Source organism: Dipodomys merriami, unplaced genomic scaffold (genome assembly GCF_024711535.1).
Source record: "Dipodomys merriami isolate MVZ:Mamm:240054 unplaced genomic scaffold, mDipMer1.0.p SCAF_1, whole genome shotgun sequence".
Classification (NCBI taxonomy): Eukaryota; Metazoa; Chordata; class Mammalia; order Rodentia; family Heteromyidae; genus Dipodomys; species Dipodomys merriami.
Window position 1 is genome coordinate 64,673,768 of NW_027202270.1, and position 18,599 is coordinate 64,692,366.

The following is an 18,599-nucleotide window of genomic DNA, read 5'->3' on the forward strand; positions in this document are numbered from 1 at the left end:
AGTGAAAATGTTGAACAATAATACAGCTCATTATAGTTACTGAGGAGGCTGAGATTAGAGAATCAAGATTTGAAGCCAGCACTGGTAGGAAAGTTCGTAGCTGAAAATAGTCGAAGAGCTCTGAGTTCAAGTCCCAGAACTGCCACAAAAAGTAATAATTATAATAATAATAATAATATGGCTCAGATTAACTCTGAAGTAAAAAGATCAAGGAATTTTAAAGAAATGAGTTTTAATCAAACTTTCAAACAGGATCTATACTAATATCTATTTAGGAAAATATAAACAGACAAATTCAAGTTTTCTTCCACATGTTATCATTTATTAATCTTCTTTTTCTTTCTTTCTCCTACTACCTTTACTATTTGTTTTTCAGTCAAATTTAGAGCATTAAAATAAAATTCACATACTTTTTTATCAGCTGGTATACTAAAATATCACCCCAAAATTGAGCATTTACACTAAACAGTACACTCTATAGACCTCCAATGAACGATTCACTACCTGTTTCAAGGAATACTTTGAGTCTCACAGAACTAAAATCCTAGCTAGGTAAGATCTTTTATAACCAAAAGTGGGGGAAAAAAGTGCCAGTAGGAATCACACTTGTGATTCCTACTCAGGAGGTTAAGATCCAGAGAATTTCAGTTCAAAGACAGCCCAGGCAAAAAATTCCAAGAGAATTCATCTCCAATAAAATAAAATAAAATAAAATAAAATAAAATAAAATAAAATAAAATGCTGGGCATCTGTAATCCTAGCTACTCAAGAGGCTGTAATCCAAGAAAGCCAACCTGGGTAAGAAATTATATGAGACTCTTAACTCCAATTAACCACCAAAAAGGCTGGAAGTGGATCCATATCTCAAGTGGTAGGCACTAGCCTTGAACAAACGAAGCTCAGAGTCAGTTCCCAGGCCAGGACCAGGACCAGCACTGTATATATATATATATAATATATATATATACACACACACACACACACATACACACACACACACACACACACACACATTTATTTATATATGAGTGGCTACGTTTAATATCTTATAAGAAGTGTATTAGCTAGCACTATTCACAACAGCCAAGTTAGAAAAACAGCCCAGATGCTTTACAACAGGTGATTGGATCCAAAAAATGTGGTACCTATATACAATGGAATTTTACACAGCCATTAGAAAAAAATAATGTCAGTTGCAGGGATACGGCTGGACCTAGAACAAATCATGTTAAGTGAGATAATTCAAGCTCAGAGAGACAAATGGCACATGTTTTCTTTCATACAGCAGCTAGATCTAAAATACTGGACATAATAAATTACACAAGTCTCTAGGCATTCACACACAGTGAGACTCAAGGAAAATACTCTTAGGAGAGAACAGAAAGGCACAACGCCTATGTGCATCTGATTATATAAAATAATATTTATTGAAATGAACTCCAGGAAATGAAACCAAGGGTTTTTTGGGATTTTTTTTTTTTTTTTTGCTCTATTTGTTATCTTCCCTTTTTGTTCCGTTTGTTCATTTATATGTCTTTGGGAATGTAAGGGGAGGCACAGAAATGGAGGGACAAAAGGTGAACAAATGTAGTAATGATACTCACTGGACACTATTTTGAAAATAAACTATACAACTTACAGGTGGGAATGGGAGGGAATAAGTAGGAGAGAGCAAGGGAAGGATGTGACACTGTCCAGAAAGAAATGTACTCTTTACATGACTAATGTAACTATAACCCCTCTGTACATCACTTTTATAATAATACAAAATGTTTTAAAAAGAAGTAGCACCTAAAAAAAAAGTGTTCATAATGCTATTTGCAGCACTTATTGAATTTATGTTTATATCAATCACCTATGTCTAAGAAATCAGATTCCAGGTAATCAACTGAGGCTCTAATCTAGTATTTGGTTGATATAGCACCACTTTTTGGCTATAAAATGCCTTGCTATCTGGCCTTTGCAGGACTTTGCCAGTCTTCAGCACCAACCCTAGTGGAAATTCTATGGCCCAAGAAAATAATTGATCAGTTTCCATTTATGGAAATTCTTACTAAAAGATCTCAAGTAGTCAAAATAATATTACCACTGCATTTTACTCTGTGAAATAACTTAAACAAGACCCTTTAAATAAACTGTAGTTTCATAATGGCTGCTGCTTCTGATGTAATTCTTTTTTTGGTCAGTCATGGGGCATGAACTCTGGGCCCAGATGCTATCGCTCAGCTCTTTAGCTCAAGGTGAGGGCTCTACCACTTGAACCACAGCACCACTTCTGGTTTTCTGGTGGTTTATTGGAGATAAGAGTCTCGTGGATGTCCCTTCCCAGGCTGGCTTTGAACCACCATCCTCAGATCTCAGCCTCCCGAGTAGCTAGGATTACAGGTGTGATCCACTGATTCCCAGCACCTGATGTAATCTTAATGTCCAATTAAAATGTCTTGAGCTAGGTGCTAGTAGTTTATACCTGTAATCCTAGCTACTCAGGATGCTGAGATCTGAGGATTGTGGTAAAAAAAGCCAGCCTGGCAGGAAAGTCCATGAGACTTTTATCTCCAATAAACTAAATCTCCCCACCCAAAAAAAAAAAAAAAAGCCTGAAGTAGAGCGTGGCCCAAGTGGTTGAGTGTCAGCCTTGAGGAAAAGAAGTTCAAGGACAGCACTGAGGCCTTGGTTCAAGCCCCAGTACCAGCACACACACATAAAAACACAAAAGTCTGTTCATGTAAAAAACAAAGGACTACTTCAAGGGAAAAAAGGGGAAGAAGGGCAAAATGTAACAAAATCAATTTCTCCTAGATATATAATGAAGGAACCTGAAAATAAATTATAACTACAATTAAGTTTTACTGTCTTTGAGGATAATTTTTTTATCCAACAGATATATTTTCTTGGAAAGCATTTTTTTATCATTTTTTGAGATTAAATGACTACATAAATTTCACAGTATTGTAGATAGTGATACTTAGTTAAAATAACAAACACATTTTAACCTTCACAAGGCAAACTGTCATTATCTTGGTCTATAAAGTTTGTGAATTATACAAGTTTTAAAGGTACAACTAGCTGTTCCTTCTTTCCCCCTCCTTCCTTCCCTCCCATAGCTGCCTTTGAGTTGCTTAGTTCATTTTCATCAATGTCCAGTGCAGAAGAATCAGAGGGAAACGGGAAAAAAAAATACAACAGAAAGTATATTTTTAATTAGATAAAAGTTTATGATCCCAATAACATGGGAAAATAAGTCATTTTTATCAGTGGTTCCACTACTTAGTAGATTATAACTATATCAAGAATAATACATAAACATACTATGTTTACTTTAAAATATATCTTATCACTTACATATGTTATAATTCCTAATTCCATCTCTAAAAAAACATGAAATATTTGTATGAAAATCCATGTTTTGATCTTTCCCATTTCAAAAGGAGGGAAAAATAAAATTTAATGTCATCATATAAAATAATGTCCTTACCTGTCATAACAGTTGATATCATCTAGCCAACAGCCTTGTTTCACTATTTCAATGGAACCAGAAATATTCTTCCAGGTAGCAAAACAATGTCTCCTTTTATCTTTGTCACCATAACAAGGTTCAACACCAGTTTGATTGGTTCTGTCTCTTTCCCAATTAGCATTAAAAAAAAGACACTCCTGAGTTTCCGATCTACCAAGTATAGCACCTATAAGATAATAAAACAGCAACTTAATATAACTCAATTCTTAAAGAGATTATCTCCCAAGATAGCAATTTCAGGTAGTCCTAAAATATTAACAATTTACTGTTTCTGGGTGTTATAACTCTGGGTTTATGTTTCAGGTTAATAACTGTACTTTAAGTATAAAAGCAATCATAATAATTTGGCAACCACATCTTTATCACGATTTCTCTGGACAGTGTCAGCTTCATTTCACTTAAGAAAATCCTTGATGAAAGACAGCAGAAATTGTCAATTCTTAAAAACACAATTCTTTAATAAAACACCAAAATTTTATGTGACAAAATACAAACCAAGAAAACATAATTCTTCACTATCTACACAGTAAAGTAGAACAGTTGCCTCAAGAGAAAGCCCTTGTATAATTGAATTGTAGACTAAACAAACCATTGCTATTCAGACTTGGAAATCTGGCAGACATGGTCTCAAAAGTTTACTGCAAGAAAAACTATTGACAGTATACAGTGCCAATAATAAAATTTATGTTCTCAAAGCTTAGCCTCAGTGGCTAACATCTGTAATCTTAGCTATTCAAGAGGCTGAGATGTGAAGATCAAGACTCCAGGCAAACTCAAGCAAGATAGGTCTCTAAAACGTATCTCCAATAAACCACTAAAAGCCAAAGTGGAGCTGTAGTTCAAGTAGGAGGGCTCCAGTCTTGAGCAAAAAAAAGCTAAGGGAAATAGTACTAAGGCCCTGAATTCAAGCCCCAATATCTGAACCAAAAAAAAGAAAAAGAAAAGAAAAACAAAAGAGGTTATCAGGTAAAATTTAAAAAATAATTCGGAAGAACAGTAAAAGGAAAGAGTAATTTAGAGTTAGGATCAAAGTGCTTTATATGTGTGTATGAAAACAGAATAATGAAACCCCTTTAAAATTATAAATGAAAGGGGAAATTAGAAATGATGGGGGGGATAAAACTCAATCAAACCCTACTCTATTAACATAACATAAAGAAACTTTTGCACAATACATGTTAATGAAAATACAAAAAAAGTAAGAATTTTGGAAAACCTTAATGGCAAGATTCCCCATATATAAAGAATTTTCTGATGAGATCAGTGATAATATTAGCAAATATGAGCTTTAAGTATTGAAATGAGTCAATATTTAGAAATAAAATTCAACAAATCAATACTATCTGAATGAATTATGTGTGATGCTACAAAAGCATTTATGGACCAAAAAAATGCATTCAATGTGCAAGAAAGTTCAATAGATTTTAATGTTACAAAAGACAAAAAGTTCATTAATAGTAGCAGATTCTATAATGCAACCAAATTTAAAGATATTATGTTAAAGGAACTGAAGTACCCAAAATAATTCTGAAAAGAAGTGCAAATAAGAATTCATACCTCCTGGTTTTAAGGCTTCCTATAAAATTTCTATAAAATAGAGTGGTTTTAGTGAAAAGGCAGAGATGTGCATCAAGAGGACAGAACAAGAACATCTAGAAATAGACTTACACATACATGATCAATTGATGCACAGTAAAGTTGCCAGGCAATTCAATACCGTTAACAATTAATGTTGATATAAGTAAAAATTCATATGCCAAAAAAGTAACTTCAACTACTATCTCAGACAGCATACAGAAAATTAGTCTAAAAATAAAACCTAAAACTATTGAACTTCCAACAGGAAACATGAAAATCATTTTGACCTGGATTATGAAAATTTTCTTATAATACAAAAATACATAAACTATATATAAAAGCACTGAAAAATTCAGCCTCATTAAAATAAAAACTTCTATTCTTCTCTGGGGCAAAGATTTTTTTTAAGCCACTGAGAGAGAATACTTGGAAAACAAATTTCTAAAAAGGGATTGAAGCCAGGCATGATGGAACATATTTTTAACAATAACAAAATTTGAATTTTCAAAGCTAGGCACTGGTGGCTCATGCCTGTAATTTCTAGCTATTCAAGAGGTTGTGATCTGATGGTTACAGTTCAAAGCCAGCCTAGGCAGAAGTCTCTGAAATTCTTATCTCTAATTAACCACCAAAATCCAGGTGCAGAGCTGAGGCCAAGTGATAAGAGTGCCAGCAAAAAAGCTAAAGAACAGTGCCCTGGCCATAAATTCAAGCCCCAGTATCAGCATGTAAGCAGGTATATACACGTGCATGCACAACACACACACACACACACACACACACACACACAATATACACGTGCATGCACAACACACACACACACACACACACACACACACACACACACACACACACACACACACACACACACACACACACACACACACACACACACACACACACACACACACACACACACACACACACACACACACACACACACCTCTCTCCCTCCAGGAGAGTGGTTTAGATTATAATGTTCCCTAAAAAGCTTATGAGGGGACATGTTGAAGATTTGTTCCCCATGGGATGACACTAATGAGAGGTGACTGGATCCTGAGGACTCTGATCAAATCAATTGATAAGTAGGTTACCAAGTGTATACCATGAGGAGATATATCTTGTCACTGGCCTTTCTACTTCCTGGCAACAATGAGGTGACTAATTTTGCTCCATCATATTCTCCCCATATTCTCCCCACATGGTGCTCAGTCTTGCCTCAGGCCCACAGCACAGGAACCAGCCAACTAATTCAACTGAAACCTCCAGAATCTTGAGCAAACAAAACCAACAACAAAAATCCTTTGTAATTTGTTTGTGCTATGTATTTTGTCACAGCAAGAAGAACAGATGAACTAGGGATCTTATTATTTAAGAGCCAAGTTAATCCTGAGACCAATATGTTGACAATGTATTTATCATAGAATCTAATTATAAGCTGATAGTATCAGTTAACAATAATGGTGTCATAAAGTTACCCTTAACTAGAGAAGAAATAAGCATGAACTGATGTAACACAAACTATGCTGATAACTATGTCAACTGTGCTCTATTAAAAAAAACAGGATTTCTACTACTACTTATCTGTACAAAAACAGTAGCAATTTTTGAAATTATCCCTTTTCAGAAACTTCTTCAAAACATGAGCAAACTAACTTCTCCTTTACCAAAAAAAAAAAAAAAAAAAAAAAAAAATCTAAAAGCATTTACGGCCCACACTGTTATCTTAAAACAGAGATGGCAAACTTTTTCTGTAAAGGTCCAGACAGTAAGTATTTTAGGCTTTGCAGGCCATATGGTCTGTCGCAACTACTCAACTCTGTTCAAGCACAAAAGCATCCATAGACAGTAAATGAATGAACATGGTTATGTTCCAATAAAACTTTATTTATGGACACTAAAAATTAAATTTCATGTATTTTTTAATCTCACAATTTTTTTTTAATTTCAAACCTTAAATGCAAAAACCATTAATAGTTCTATGTCACATTTGGCCCACAGGTGTTTGTTCTGCTATTCCATCTTTTAAAAAAATGTCATTACTAATTCCAACAGTCTAGCTAACTGTGTTTTATTTGTTTGGAGGCAGAGAGGTTCTTATATTATCGGCTCTTTAATTCATGTTAAAAAAAAAGAATATATATATAATATATATAATTTGCAATTTCAAAAAAAAAAAAGAGCCATTGAAGCATAAAACAGCCCCTTAAACTAAAACTGACAAAAAGAAGGAAGGAAGGAAGGATGGAAGGATGGATGGATGGATGGATAGATGGATATTGACTACTGCAGAAATATCAAACAGATTACACCTTTGTTTTCAATTCCAATTAATGAATAGCAATATACTGAGAAGGATTCTGAGAATTTTTCTCTTTTTTTAATATCTTGAATTTTTTTATTGTGAAAATACTGTACAGAGGGGTTACAATTACATGGGCAAGATAATGAGTACATTTCTTATCAAGCATTGTAGCCTCCTCTGAGAATTTTTCTTAAGAGGATTTTATAGTACTATACTTATAGTACTATTTATACTATTATTATACTATAATAATACTATTTATAATATTATTGACTGTATTTGCACACCTTTCCTCACTTCTTCATTTGCCCCCTCCCCTTAAGACTCATCTTCTCTCAGAAAAGACGTTTCAGCTTTCTTGTATTCATTTTGTTAAACTATCTATTAAGGGAAAACAACATGGGAATATACTCCTGAGACTATCACATATTAGAAAATCTTACTATGGGGCTGGGAAGGTGGCTCAGTGGTAGAGCACTTGCCTTGCATGCCTGATGCCCTGGGTTCGATTCTTCAGCACCACATAAGCAAAAAAAAAAGAAAAAAGCCAGAAGTGGAGCTGTGGCTCAAGTGGTAGAGCACTAGCCTTGAGCTGAAGAGCTGAGGGACAGTGTCCAGGCCCCAGAGTTCAGGCCCCACGACTGGACCCCCCCCCAAAAAAAAGAAAGAAAAGAAAATCTTACTATGTATACAGTCAATAATAAAATAACAGCATGGGTAGGAAAAGTTGGAGACACTTTTATCTCCAATAAAACTGAGAAAACGCTGGAAGTAGTGCTGTAGCTCAAGTGGTAGAACGTTAACCTTGAGCAAAAAGAAGCTCATGGGCAGAGCCTAGGCCCAGAGTTGAATCCCAAAGACCGGCTAAAATAAAACAAACAAAATTAAATGCATATTACATATACACATTTATTGTGTATATATATATATATATATATATGCACATGTACATGTACATGTGTATTATGTGTTATCTGTATATCTATTTTTTTCTTTTGATCAAATGTTCTTCCCTAATAAGAATCATGGGCTTAATAGGCTAAGTCTGAACCAGGAAAGTAGTTTACAAACTATGACCTTGACCAAACCAACAACTACCCTGTTTCTACATTTTTAAAATTAAGTGGACTAATTTCCAAATTCTTTTCCAGTTTCTTAATTCACATTTACTCACGAAAATCAGAACGCTGTCATATAATTCATTAACTAAGTTAATTTAGAGAATGACTTTATATTTGAAGTAATAGTTATATATTAATGACTTCATACTAACATCTTCACTTTTCCCAACAGTGTTAAGTCTCCGAGAGCCAGTGTTTCACGCCTGTGACTCTAACTACTCAAGAGACTGAGACCAGAGGATCATAGTTCAAAGGAAAGTTCTGGAAAGACAAGTACAGGCACTGGTAGCTCATGCCTGTAATCTGTAATATAGCTATTCAGGAGGCTGAGATCTGAGGACTGCCTGGGCAAGAAAGTCCATGGGACCCTCACCTCCAATTAACCACCCAAAAACCCAGAAGCGGTGCTATGGCTCAAGGTGGTAGAGTGCTAGCCTTGAGTTGAAGACCTTGAGGATAGCGCCTAGGCCCAGAGTTCAAGCCCCACAACCAACAACAAAAACAGCAAACGGAGCAAGCCTCAAACAAACATAAGGCCAAGTTCAAATCCCAGTATGGACCTAGATAGATAGATAGATAGATAGATAGATAGATAGATAGATAGATAGATAGATAGATAGATAGATAGAGAGATAGAGAGATAGAGAGATAGAGAGATAGATAGATGATAGACAGATAGATAGATAGATAGATAGATAGATAGATAGATAGATAGATAGATAGATAGATAGATAGATAGATGATAAGCAAGGAAGCAAGAGGATCAGGTACTTGGTAGAATATTGGCCATAAAATAATCTTGCGTAAGTCATTTTCAAATCGAAACTTTTTCACGTAAAAAAGGACATTTTGCTGAAAACAATTCCATGTAAGGACAATACAGTTTTTGTTTTGTAAAACAGGAAATATTTAAAGCTACTCCTCATCAATGGCTCATATCTGTAATCCTAGCTACTTAGGAGGCTATGAATTTGGGACTCAAGGTTCCAGTACAGAACAGGGAGAAAAGTTGGAAACACCTTTGCAATAAAGAGCTGGATATAGTGGCATATGCCTGCTATCTTAGCTACCAGGAAGCCAACATAGTTGAGTTGTACCTGGATGTGCCTGAGGGTAGGAGCTCATTCAGCAGAAAACAAAGCTAGAGGCCTGGTTTAACAGCTAGAGCCCTTCCAGATACAGAAGATTGCTACCTAATTCATTTTATGGGGCCAGTATTACACTAATACACACAAAAACAAAATAAAAGGAAATAAAACACAAAAAGAAAAGTGAACACAATCATTTTCATTAGCTTAGATGCAAAAATTCACAATAAAATTTTAGCAAGCACAATCTAAGGATGTATTTTTAAGAAGTTTATCTATTTTGGGGAGGGTAAGAGGGAGCACAGAAAGTATGGGACAGAAGGTGAACAAATGCAGCAGTGATACACACTAGACACTATGTTGAAAATGACCTATACAACTTGTAGGGGAGGGGATTGTAAGGGAAAAAACTGGAAGAAACTTAGGAAGCGGTGACACTGTTCAAAAAGAAATATACTCATTACCTGACTTATGTGACTGTAACCTCTCTGTACATCACCTTTACAATAACAATAAAAGAAAAAAGAAAATCTACAACACCATACAAGTTTTGCTTCAGCTATGTGAGAATACATCAACATTAAAAATTAATCATCTGGGTGCCGGTAGCTCATGCCTGTAATCCTAGCTGAGGAGGCTGAGATCTGAGGATCGCAGTTCAAAGCCAGCCTGGGCAGGAAATTCCGTGAAACTCTTATCTCTAATAAATCACCAGAAAACCGGAAGTGGCACTGTAGCTCAAGTGGTAGAGCACTAGCCTTGAGCTGTAGAGCTGAGGGACAGCGCTCAGGCCCAGAGTTCAAGCCCCACGACCGACACCCCCCCAAAAAAATTAATCAATGCAGTCTATCAAATCTAGAAGCCAAAAACAAAAACTCATACAGTCATTATCAACAGATATAAAAAACAACTAAATTTAACACTCACATACAAAAAATTAGCAATGGATTATGTGGGAAGCTTCCTTAATATCATTAAGAAGATTTGCCTATCATTGACATCATACCCAATGGCTTAATATCAGAAATAAGGCACTGGTATCTATCCTTAACAGTCTTATTTAAACAAAGTACTAAGAGTCCTAGCTACTGCAATAAGGCAAGAAAAAGGAAATAAGGGAAAGAAATAATGTATATGTAATGAAGCCGTATTTGTAGCTGACATTATTATCTAGAAAAATCCCAAGGATCTACCAAAATAATAAAAATTTCCCGAACTAGTAAATGAATTTGGCACGATCACAGGATACATTACAAACAAAAATCAACTGCACTTCTATATAATGACAACAATCAGGTCTAAAGTATAAAAAATATGATACCAGTGTAAAATATTTAGACATAGCCTAAAAAGTATTTGATTCTTAGATTAGAATTAGAAAATGCTAACAGAACAAATTGTATAGGACCTAAACACTTGTAGATACATACTAAATTCATGTATTAGAAGGCCTGGAACAAAGATGTCAGCTCTCCCTAAAGATATGTAGCTTTAATGAAATTCACATGCAAATCTCAGCAAATTTCTTTGTACACATAAACAAGCTTAATCTAAACATTCTTGAAAAAGTATAATCGAGACATCATTCTCCATTTTCCCAATGCTAAGGTTTACAATGTACCTACAATAAATCAAGCTTTCTTGACAATGTAGGAGGATTACAGTAATCTGTGGAGCAAACAGAGGACTGGAAATATATCCATACAATATGGCAAAGCTATTCACTAAAAGAGTAACTTTTTCAATAAATAGATCTAGAAGAAACAAATACATCTTGAATCTCCTCCAACTCACTATTATTATTCTAGTACTTCCTAAAAGGCCAGCTCTCTGAGAAAAATGTCCCAGGCTAAGCCTCATGTATGTGACAATCTTCAAGTTTTCTCCAAGTACAAATCCCTAAACCCTGAAAGTCTTATAATCAGCACTCCTACTTCTTCCCAAGTGTTCATTAATGTACACTGCTCACTTTATATTGATTTTTTGTTTGTTTCTTAAATGTTAGATCAAATTTAGAATATGCTAAACAACTAGTCAATACCCTCCAGCCCCTATAGTCTTTAATCCCTTTTTGTTTTTTACTGTCAAGAGTGAGAATGAAGGTCAGATTTCAAATCTACTGAGCAGAAAATAATAAGAATGCCAAGCCAATCTTGCCCATGTAATTGTAACTCCTTTGTACAGTATTCTCACAATAAAAAAAAAGAATGCCAAGCCAGGCTTTGGTGGTTCAAACCTGTAATCCTAGTTACTGGAGAAGCTGAGATCTTGAACAAGGTTCAAGGCCATCCTGGGCAAGGAAGTCCATGAGAGGCTTATCTCCAACTAACCACCAAAAAAAAAAAAAAAAAAAAGCCCTAAGTGGAACTGTGGTTCACGTGGTAGAACACTAGCCTTGAACAAAAGCAGCTCAGGGACAGCACCTCAGCCCTGAGGTTCACATACAAGAACACACAAAAACTGTCAAGTAGTGCACATGTTAAATGTACATAGGTTTTGTTAATGAAAAGTAAATTAATTTTTTAAAAAGAATGGATATTTAGTTTAATGATAAAAGGTATCATGGGTCAAACTGACATGTCTTCATTTAGAAAGAAAATGAAAAGTGGTGACAGACTGACATGTCCTCTTACTAGACTACCAGTTGTTTAAATCAGCAATTAATGTTTGTATAAGAGTGATCACACAAATCTAGCCTAACACAGGAAAAAACACTCAATTAATATTTGGTGAATTAATAAATTAAGAAGTAAGCCAGACAAAGTGCCAGTGGCTCACACCTGTAATCCTAGCTACTAAGGAGGCTGAGATCTGAGGATCAAAGTTCAAAGCCAGTCCAGGCAGAAAAGTCCATGAGACTCTTCAATAAAACACCAGAAAACCGGAAGTGGCGCTATAGCTCAAGTGGTAGAGTAGCCTAGTTCAAGCCCAATGACCGACAAAAAAAAAAAAACAGAAGCCGGATACTGGTGGCTCATGCAGGTAATCCTAATTAACTCAGGAGGTGAAGATCTGAAGGATCACAGTTAAAAGTAATCCCATGAGGAAAAGTTTGCTTAACCCCATTCCCAACAACCACCAAAAGCAAGGCTAGAAGCAAGGAACAGGAGTAGAATGCAAGTGTAAAGAATCCCTGAGTTCAAATCTCAATTCTAGGGGGAAAAAATTATGAAACAAATAGAAATATTCCATCACAGCATATCCAGATGTAGCTTAAAATGAAATTCTTTCATTTTTTAACTCTTCTGTTACATTCTTTTTATTTATTACTTTTGGGCAATAATGGAGTTTGAATTCTACTATTGTGTCTGCTTAGCAAGCACTTTACTACTGAGTCTCAAGCCCTTTTTGTACTGGTTATTTTTTAGACAGAACTTCAGTTTTGCTTGGACCTATACCTAGACTGAGTGTCTCCAATCTGTTTCCTGCCTAAGAGCCTCCTATTTATGTTTCCTGCAGTAGCTGGGATGACAGGCATGTGCCATCATGCATGTGTTTGTTTCATTGCAATGGAGTCACACAAACATTTTGCCTGGGCTGTCCTGGAAAGGAAATCCTCCCAATTTCAACCTCCCAAATAGCTAGTATTATAATTGTGAGCAAGCCACAATACCTAATTTGTTACACCCTTTACATTTTCAACAGTCTCCTTTGTTTAAGCTTTTGTCCTTTTGTGCAGTTATAAAGTCAGTTATAATGTGACATCTCAATGAAGAAATATCTATCCATTGGCATTACAGTTTATGTGATCTGTAGTTTCCAAATCAAATAAATAAAATACATTTTTTAAAGTTTGGTCTAAGACTATCAATGTGATTTGACCTCCAAACAGTATTTAAGGAATAATAAAACACAAAACTACAACATAACGAAATAAAAATCCCCAAGCACTAAGCAGATGACAATGCCATTCATAGTCCTGTGACTAAGCCCAATTTGACTACATATGCAATCAACATGAAATAGGGAAGGAAAAAAGGGTGTGGGTAAGGGGACTGGGGGGTGTTAGAGAAGGAATAAGAAAGGACTTGTTAAAGAACCACAGATCCTTTTGGCAATTTACACATCTGAGGCTTTCTTAAGGAAAAATCATATCGCCCCCTGAAACTACATCATCACTGAGAATACAGAATAGGTATGTAACTGAATACCTCTGTAAACCTCTCCTCCCACAGAAAACTCAGCTCTCTAGGAAAGATTTAATAAAGTTTCAAAAATACAAAGTTTTTTCCCTTTCACATGTTGTTGTTCCTGCCATTCCAGGGAAAGACAAGTCCAGAGAATTCACTGTGGAAAACTTGGCAAAATGAGTTATGTTTTTCATATAAAACACCTTTTAGTATAAATTCAAAATAAGCAATTACCAAAAAATACTATGTATGATTTTAGTCATAGGCAAATTCTAGTATTTTCCTTTACTACATTAAGAAAATCTATCAAATAAGTAAATGTACACAGAATGTTATTACTTCAAGCAGTATTTAGTAGTCCTTCATTATGTTAGTTTTAGTGTCAAATAACCCAGAAGCTTGCAAGCTATAATACATAAATGAGTATTAGGCAACTCTCAATATAAAGTAAATCATTTCTCATGAGATTTGCCAATTTTGACCATCTTGAAACATATCTTTCATATTTAGTTTTAAAAATCACAAGCACACAAATTATATAATTTTATTCAAATTTTATATATCTCTCTAGCAAGTGCTATCATATGACCTCCTTTTGGAGTTACACAAAAGTATCCTAAAGGGAATAATCTTTACTTCCATTTAAATAATTTAAGAAAAAATACATTTTAAAATTCATATATAAAACTAGAAATGTTTTCCAATTAAAAGGATCCATTCACATGAGACTAAAAGTTGTCTTTATAATTATTCTACAGGTATATATTATGATCTATAAAATAATTACAGTTTGAACATGTCTAATATGGAAAACTAAAATAAAAAATGTTCTAAAACTTTCTGGGTGCAAATATAATACCACAAGTGGGAATTCAACATTTGATACCTCATTTGACAGGTAACAGTGAAAACACAGGTATAGGACCAGATGTCCTAGATGCTATAATTTCAGAAATCCAAAGGCTAAGAAAGAAGATTACAAGTTCAAAGCCAATCAGTGATTCATAGTGAGAGTGTACACTAAAAATATTGTATAAGATTACTTTTTGGCTATTTATATAGGGTGTGTAGGAAACAAATGAATTGTTTTTAGACTAGGGTTGCTTCTCTAAGATATCTCTTTACATACATGCAAATACTATAGAAATTAACAATCCAGGGTCCTACAAAACATTTGGATAAGGAACATTCAACCTGTACAAAACATTTGGGATAAGGAACATTCAACCTGTACTTATGGTAAATAAAATAATTGGGAGAGAGCTTCAAAATATGACAGGCTCTAAAAAGACTAAAGTCTAAGATGGCTATTTTTGAGGAATAATATTTAGAGAAAACTTTGATTTACATACACAGGTTAAAAATCTGATCATATGTTTATACTGTAAATTGAAACACCAAGATGGAGGGTGTAAATACAGTAGGAATGTGGAGATAGTAACTAGGCCCTCTCTTAAACTATGAGATTTTGTAGAAGCTCAATCACCATCACTATCATCAATAACTGCCACAATGTAGAAGCTCAATAAATATGACTAAAGCAATCAATCACAAGCCTGGAAGAGTTAAAAAAGAGAAGATTTGTGAACTGCTAAGGTGGTTCAGAGAGAGCTAAGAAAAGAAAGGTGAGAAAATAAAGAACAAACAAACAGGGCTATGAGAAATCAAGAGTGTTTCATAAGACTGCTCTAATGGACCGACAGTGCAGTCCACATACTTCCAGACTGGCTATATTAAAGATTAAGCAGATTTGGAAGACATTATAAGCATGAAAGTGTTATTTTAAATATTAATCTAAAATCTATAAGTACACTATATGGGAATGAGAGGGAAAAACAAAACTCATGAAACCACACTAACCAACTAACAAAACCAACTGCTTTCTTACAATGCCTCAACACAAAAGTTTTAACGCTCCAAAGAAAATAGCAACTTTAAATGATAGAATTTTATTTTGTAAAACAGACAAGCACCCATCTTTACTATTTGCTTGTTTTTTAATTTATTTAAAAATGTAGATCTAGCTCAACACAAAAAGACACATTTCTTTATTAACAAAAATTTTAGAAAAACCTATTTTTTTATACTCTTCCCCAAATACAGAAAATACTTTACACAGGATTGCTAAATAAGAGAGGCCAATGAGGGGGAATGGGGTGGAGGGAGTACTTGTATATTCATGTATGAAGTTTGGCATAATGAAACTATTTTGTATAATTAATATACATTAATTTAAAAAACAAGAAAAAGAGATGCTAACATGCACTCAATTACTCAGCTACTAAATAACAAGACATCCATTATTTTCTCCATTTTTTTTCTCAAAAAAGACCTAAAAGAAAAAAAAAAAAATCAGAGACACGCGGATACATAGAGAAAATACAAGCATTAGTACTGATGTCTTTTATCTTTAAAGGTAACTATTCTCAAAGCTTAAGGAATGACTTGACATTTAATTGTAATAAAATATACTTCAAGTTGGTATTATTTGTTAGTACAAAACACAAATTTTATCATGAGCTACCAAAGAACTTCACTTTCCTGAATATAGGAGAAAGAAATGGAAAAGGGAGGGTAAGGGAAGAGGGAAGGGAAGGGAAAGACCGCCAGAGGAAAAGGGGTGGAAAGGAAGTGAAAGGGAAAAGGAAAAGAGGGAAGGGGAAAGGAGAAAGAGGAAAAAGGGAAAGGATACGTAGAGGAAAGACGATGAAGTGGGAAGGGAGATGGGAAGGTGAGAGAAGTAGGAAAGGAGGGAGGGGGAGGAAGAAGGGAATGAGGGAAAAGAGCAAGGGGGCAGGGGAAAGGGAAGGGGAAAGGGAAAGGGAAAGGAAAAGACAAGGAGAAAGGGAAATCACAAAACTCCACATTTATCATCAAACAAAACAGTGCCTGGGTTTACACTTAAGTGTGTCCTTTTCTAAAACAAACCAAGAAAAGTCTAGCAAATTCCCATACCCCAACTTCTCCATTCCTTTTTAATATTTAAAAAGGGGAATGGCTAAAACTCTTATATACTGTTGGTGGGAATGAAAATTAATGCTTCCACTATGGAAATCAGTATGGAGGGTTTCAGTATAAAACTAAAAATAGGCCAGGCACCGGTGGCTCATGCCTATAATCCTAGCTAGTCATCTGAGGATGGCAGATCCTCAGCCAGGGCTGATAAACCACCAGAAAACCAGAAGTGGCACTGGCTCAAGTGATAGAGCTCTAGCCTTAAGCTGAAGAGCACAAGGACAATGCCCAGGCCCAGAGTTCAAGCCCCATGACCAACCAAAAAAAAACTAAATAAACTAAAAATAGATTTACCATATATCTGAAGAAATGTAAGTCAGCATATAAACCAAATGACTGTAGATCTCTATATTACAGTAGTCCTAGTCACAAATGCTTATCTATGGAATCAGCCTACATGTCCATCAACCAATAAATGGATAAAGAAAATATGACATCTATACACAACAGAGTATTTTTTAGCCATTAAGAAGAATAAAATCCTGTTATTTGCAAGAAAACAAATGGAACTAGAGATCAGCATGTTAAGTGAAATAAGCCAGACTGAGAAAGACAAAAGAAGGGGAATGAATTCCATCTAAGTACTTTATATGTTTATGTGGAAATACCATTATGAAACTCCTCTGTACAATTAGTCTATCCATTAAACTGTAAAGGGGGACAGAATATAGTTAAGATCTGTTTGGCTTTTTACAATGTTAGGAAAAAGAGGTTTCTATTAAACACAAAACAAGAAATATATAAGAGCCTTCCCTCTAGTACAAGAAGAGTCTACTCTTACAGATCCTCCACTAGTAGCAAGAAGCTTTCAAGTCTATTTTGTGACTTGCCATATGAAATCTTAAGAGAACATTCCATCTTTCATACGCTTAGAGCTATCTTCTGCCATTGAAATATATTGAGTTGGCTTATTATTTTGCTAATTTCTTTGATACCTGGGTACCAAACAGACATATAGAAAAAGAAAGTAATTTCAAATTTTAGAATCTACTAACCTCATTCTGAAGGAAACATAAAATGGGGATGCTTCATTTTCAAAACAAGACACAGAAACTAGAAAGTAAAAAATAGTCATAAATCTTTAGAAACTTATGAAGCTCCACTGAAGCCTATTCTAATTCTTCCAGTAAGGTAAGAAAAGAAACCTGTTGGGGAAGCTATTTCTTAGAGGGAAGGATACAGGGAGTGTGATTTTTTTTTGGGGGGGGGAGGGTGCGGTGATGGGGAAGAGTATGTGAAATTGTTTGAAATACACTGTAAATGTGTGGAGATGTAACAATGAAACCCCCTATGTGTAAGTGATATTGATATAAGCCAATAAAAATTATTAAAACAGGCACACACACACACACACACACACACACACAAAGGTTAGTAAAAAGGAAGAAATAAATTTTTTTAAAGAAAATACAGAATCAAAGGGACCAGTACATTTCCAAATTTCCATGCTTCTAATGTAATCTAAAAGAAGAAAAATTTAAAAACTATTTAATGACTCTCTAAAAGAAGATTTTTTTTTGCTTAGAATACAACTAAGGAAATCAAAAGTAACAGAATACTGCCAGGTACCAGCAGCTCACATCTGTAAACCAATTACTAAGGCGGCTGAGATATGATGATCACAGTTCAAAGCTTATACAAGCAGACAAATCCATTACTCTTATTTCCAATAGCAAAAAACAAAACAAAACAAAACAAAACCCTGTAACTAGGGATGTGATTCAATTGGTAAAGTAACAGCCTTAAGTAAGAAAACTAAGCAAGTGCAAGGCCCTGAATTCAAGCCCCAGTACCATCACATACATACATACAGACACAGGTACACACACACACACACACACACAA

At 34.8% G+C, this 18,599-nt stretch overlaps 1 protein-coding gene across 2 annotated transcripts in view; it reads right to left on the reverse strand.

Moving 5' to 3' along the window:
- The window catches only part of Acvr2a (activin A receptor type 2A), a 90,658-nt gene that overhangs the window by 31,956 nt on the left and 40,103 nt on the right, over positions 1-18,599 (reverse strand). For both annotated transcript variants that reach the window (XM_070023594.1, XM_070023604.1), the window contains exon 2: positions 3,476-3,683. In XM_070023594.1, coding sequence (XP_069879695.1) covers positions 3,476-3,683 — 208 coding nt within the window. The remainder of the gene's footprint in view (positions 1-3,475; positions 3,684-18,599) is intronic.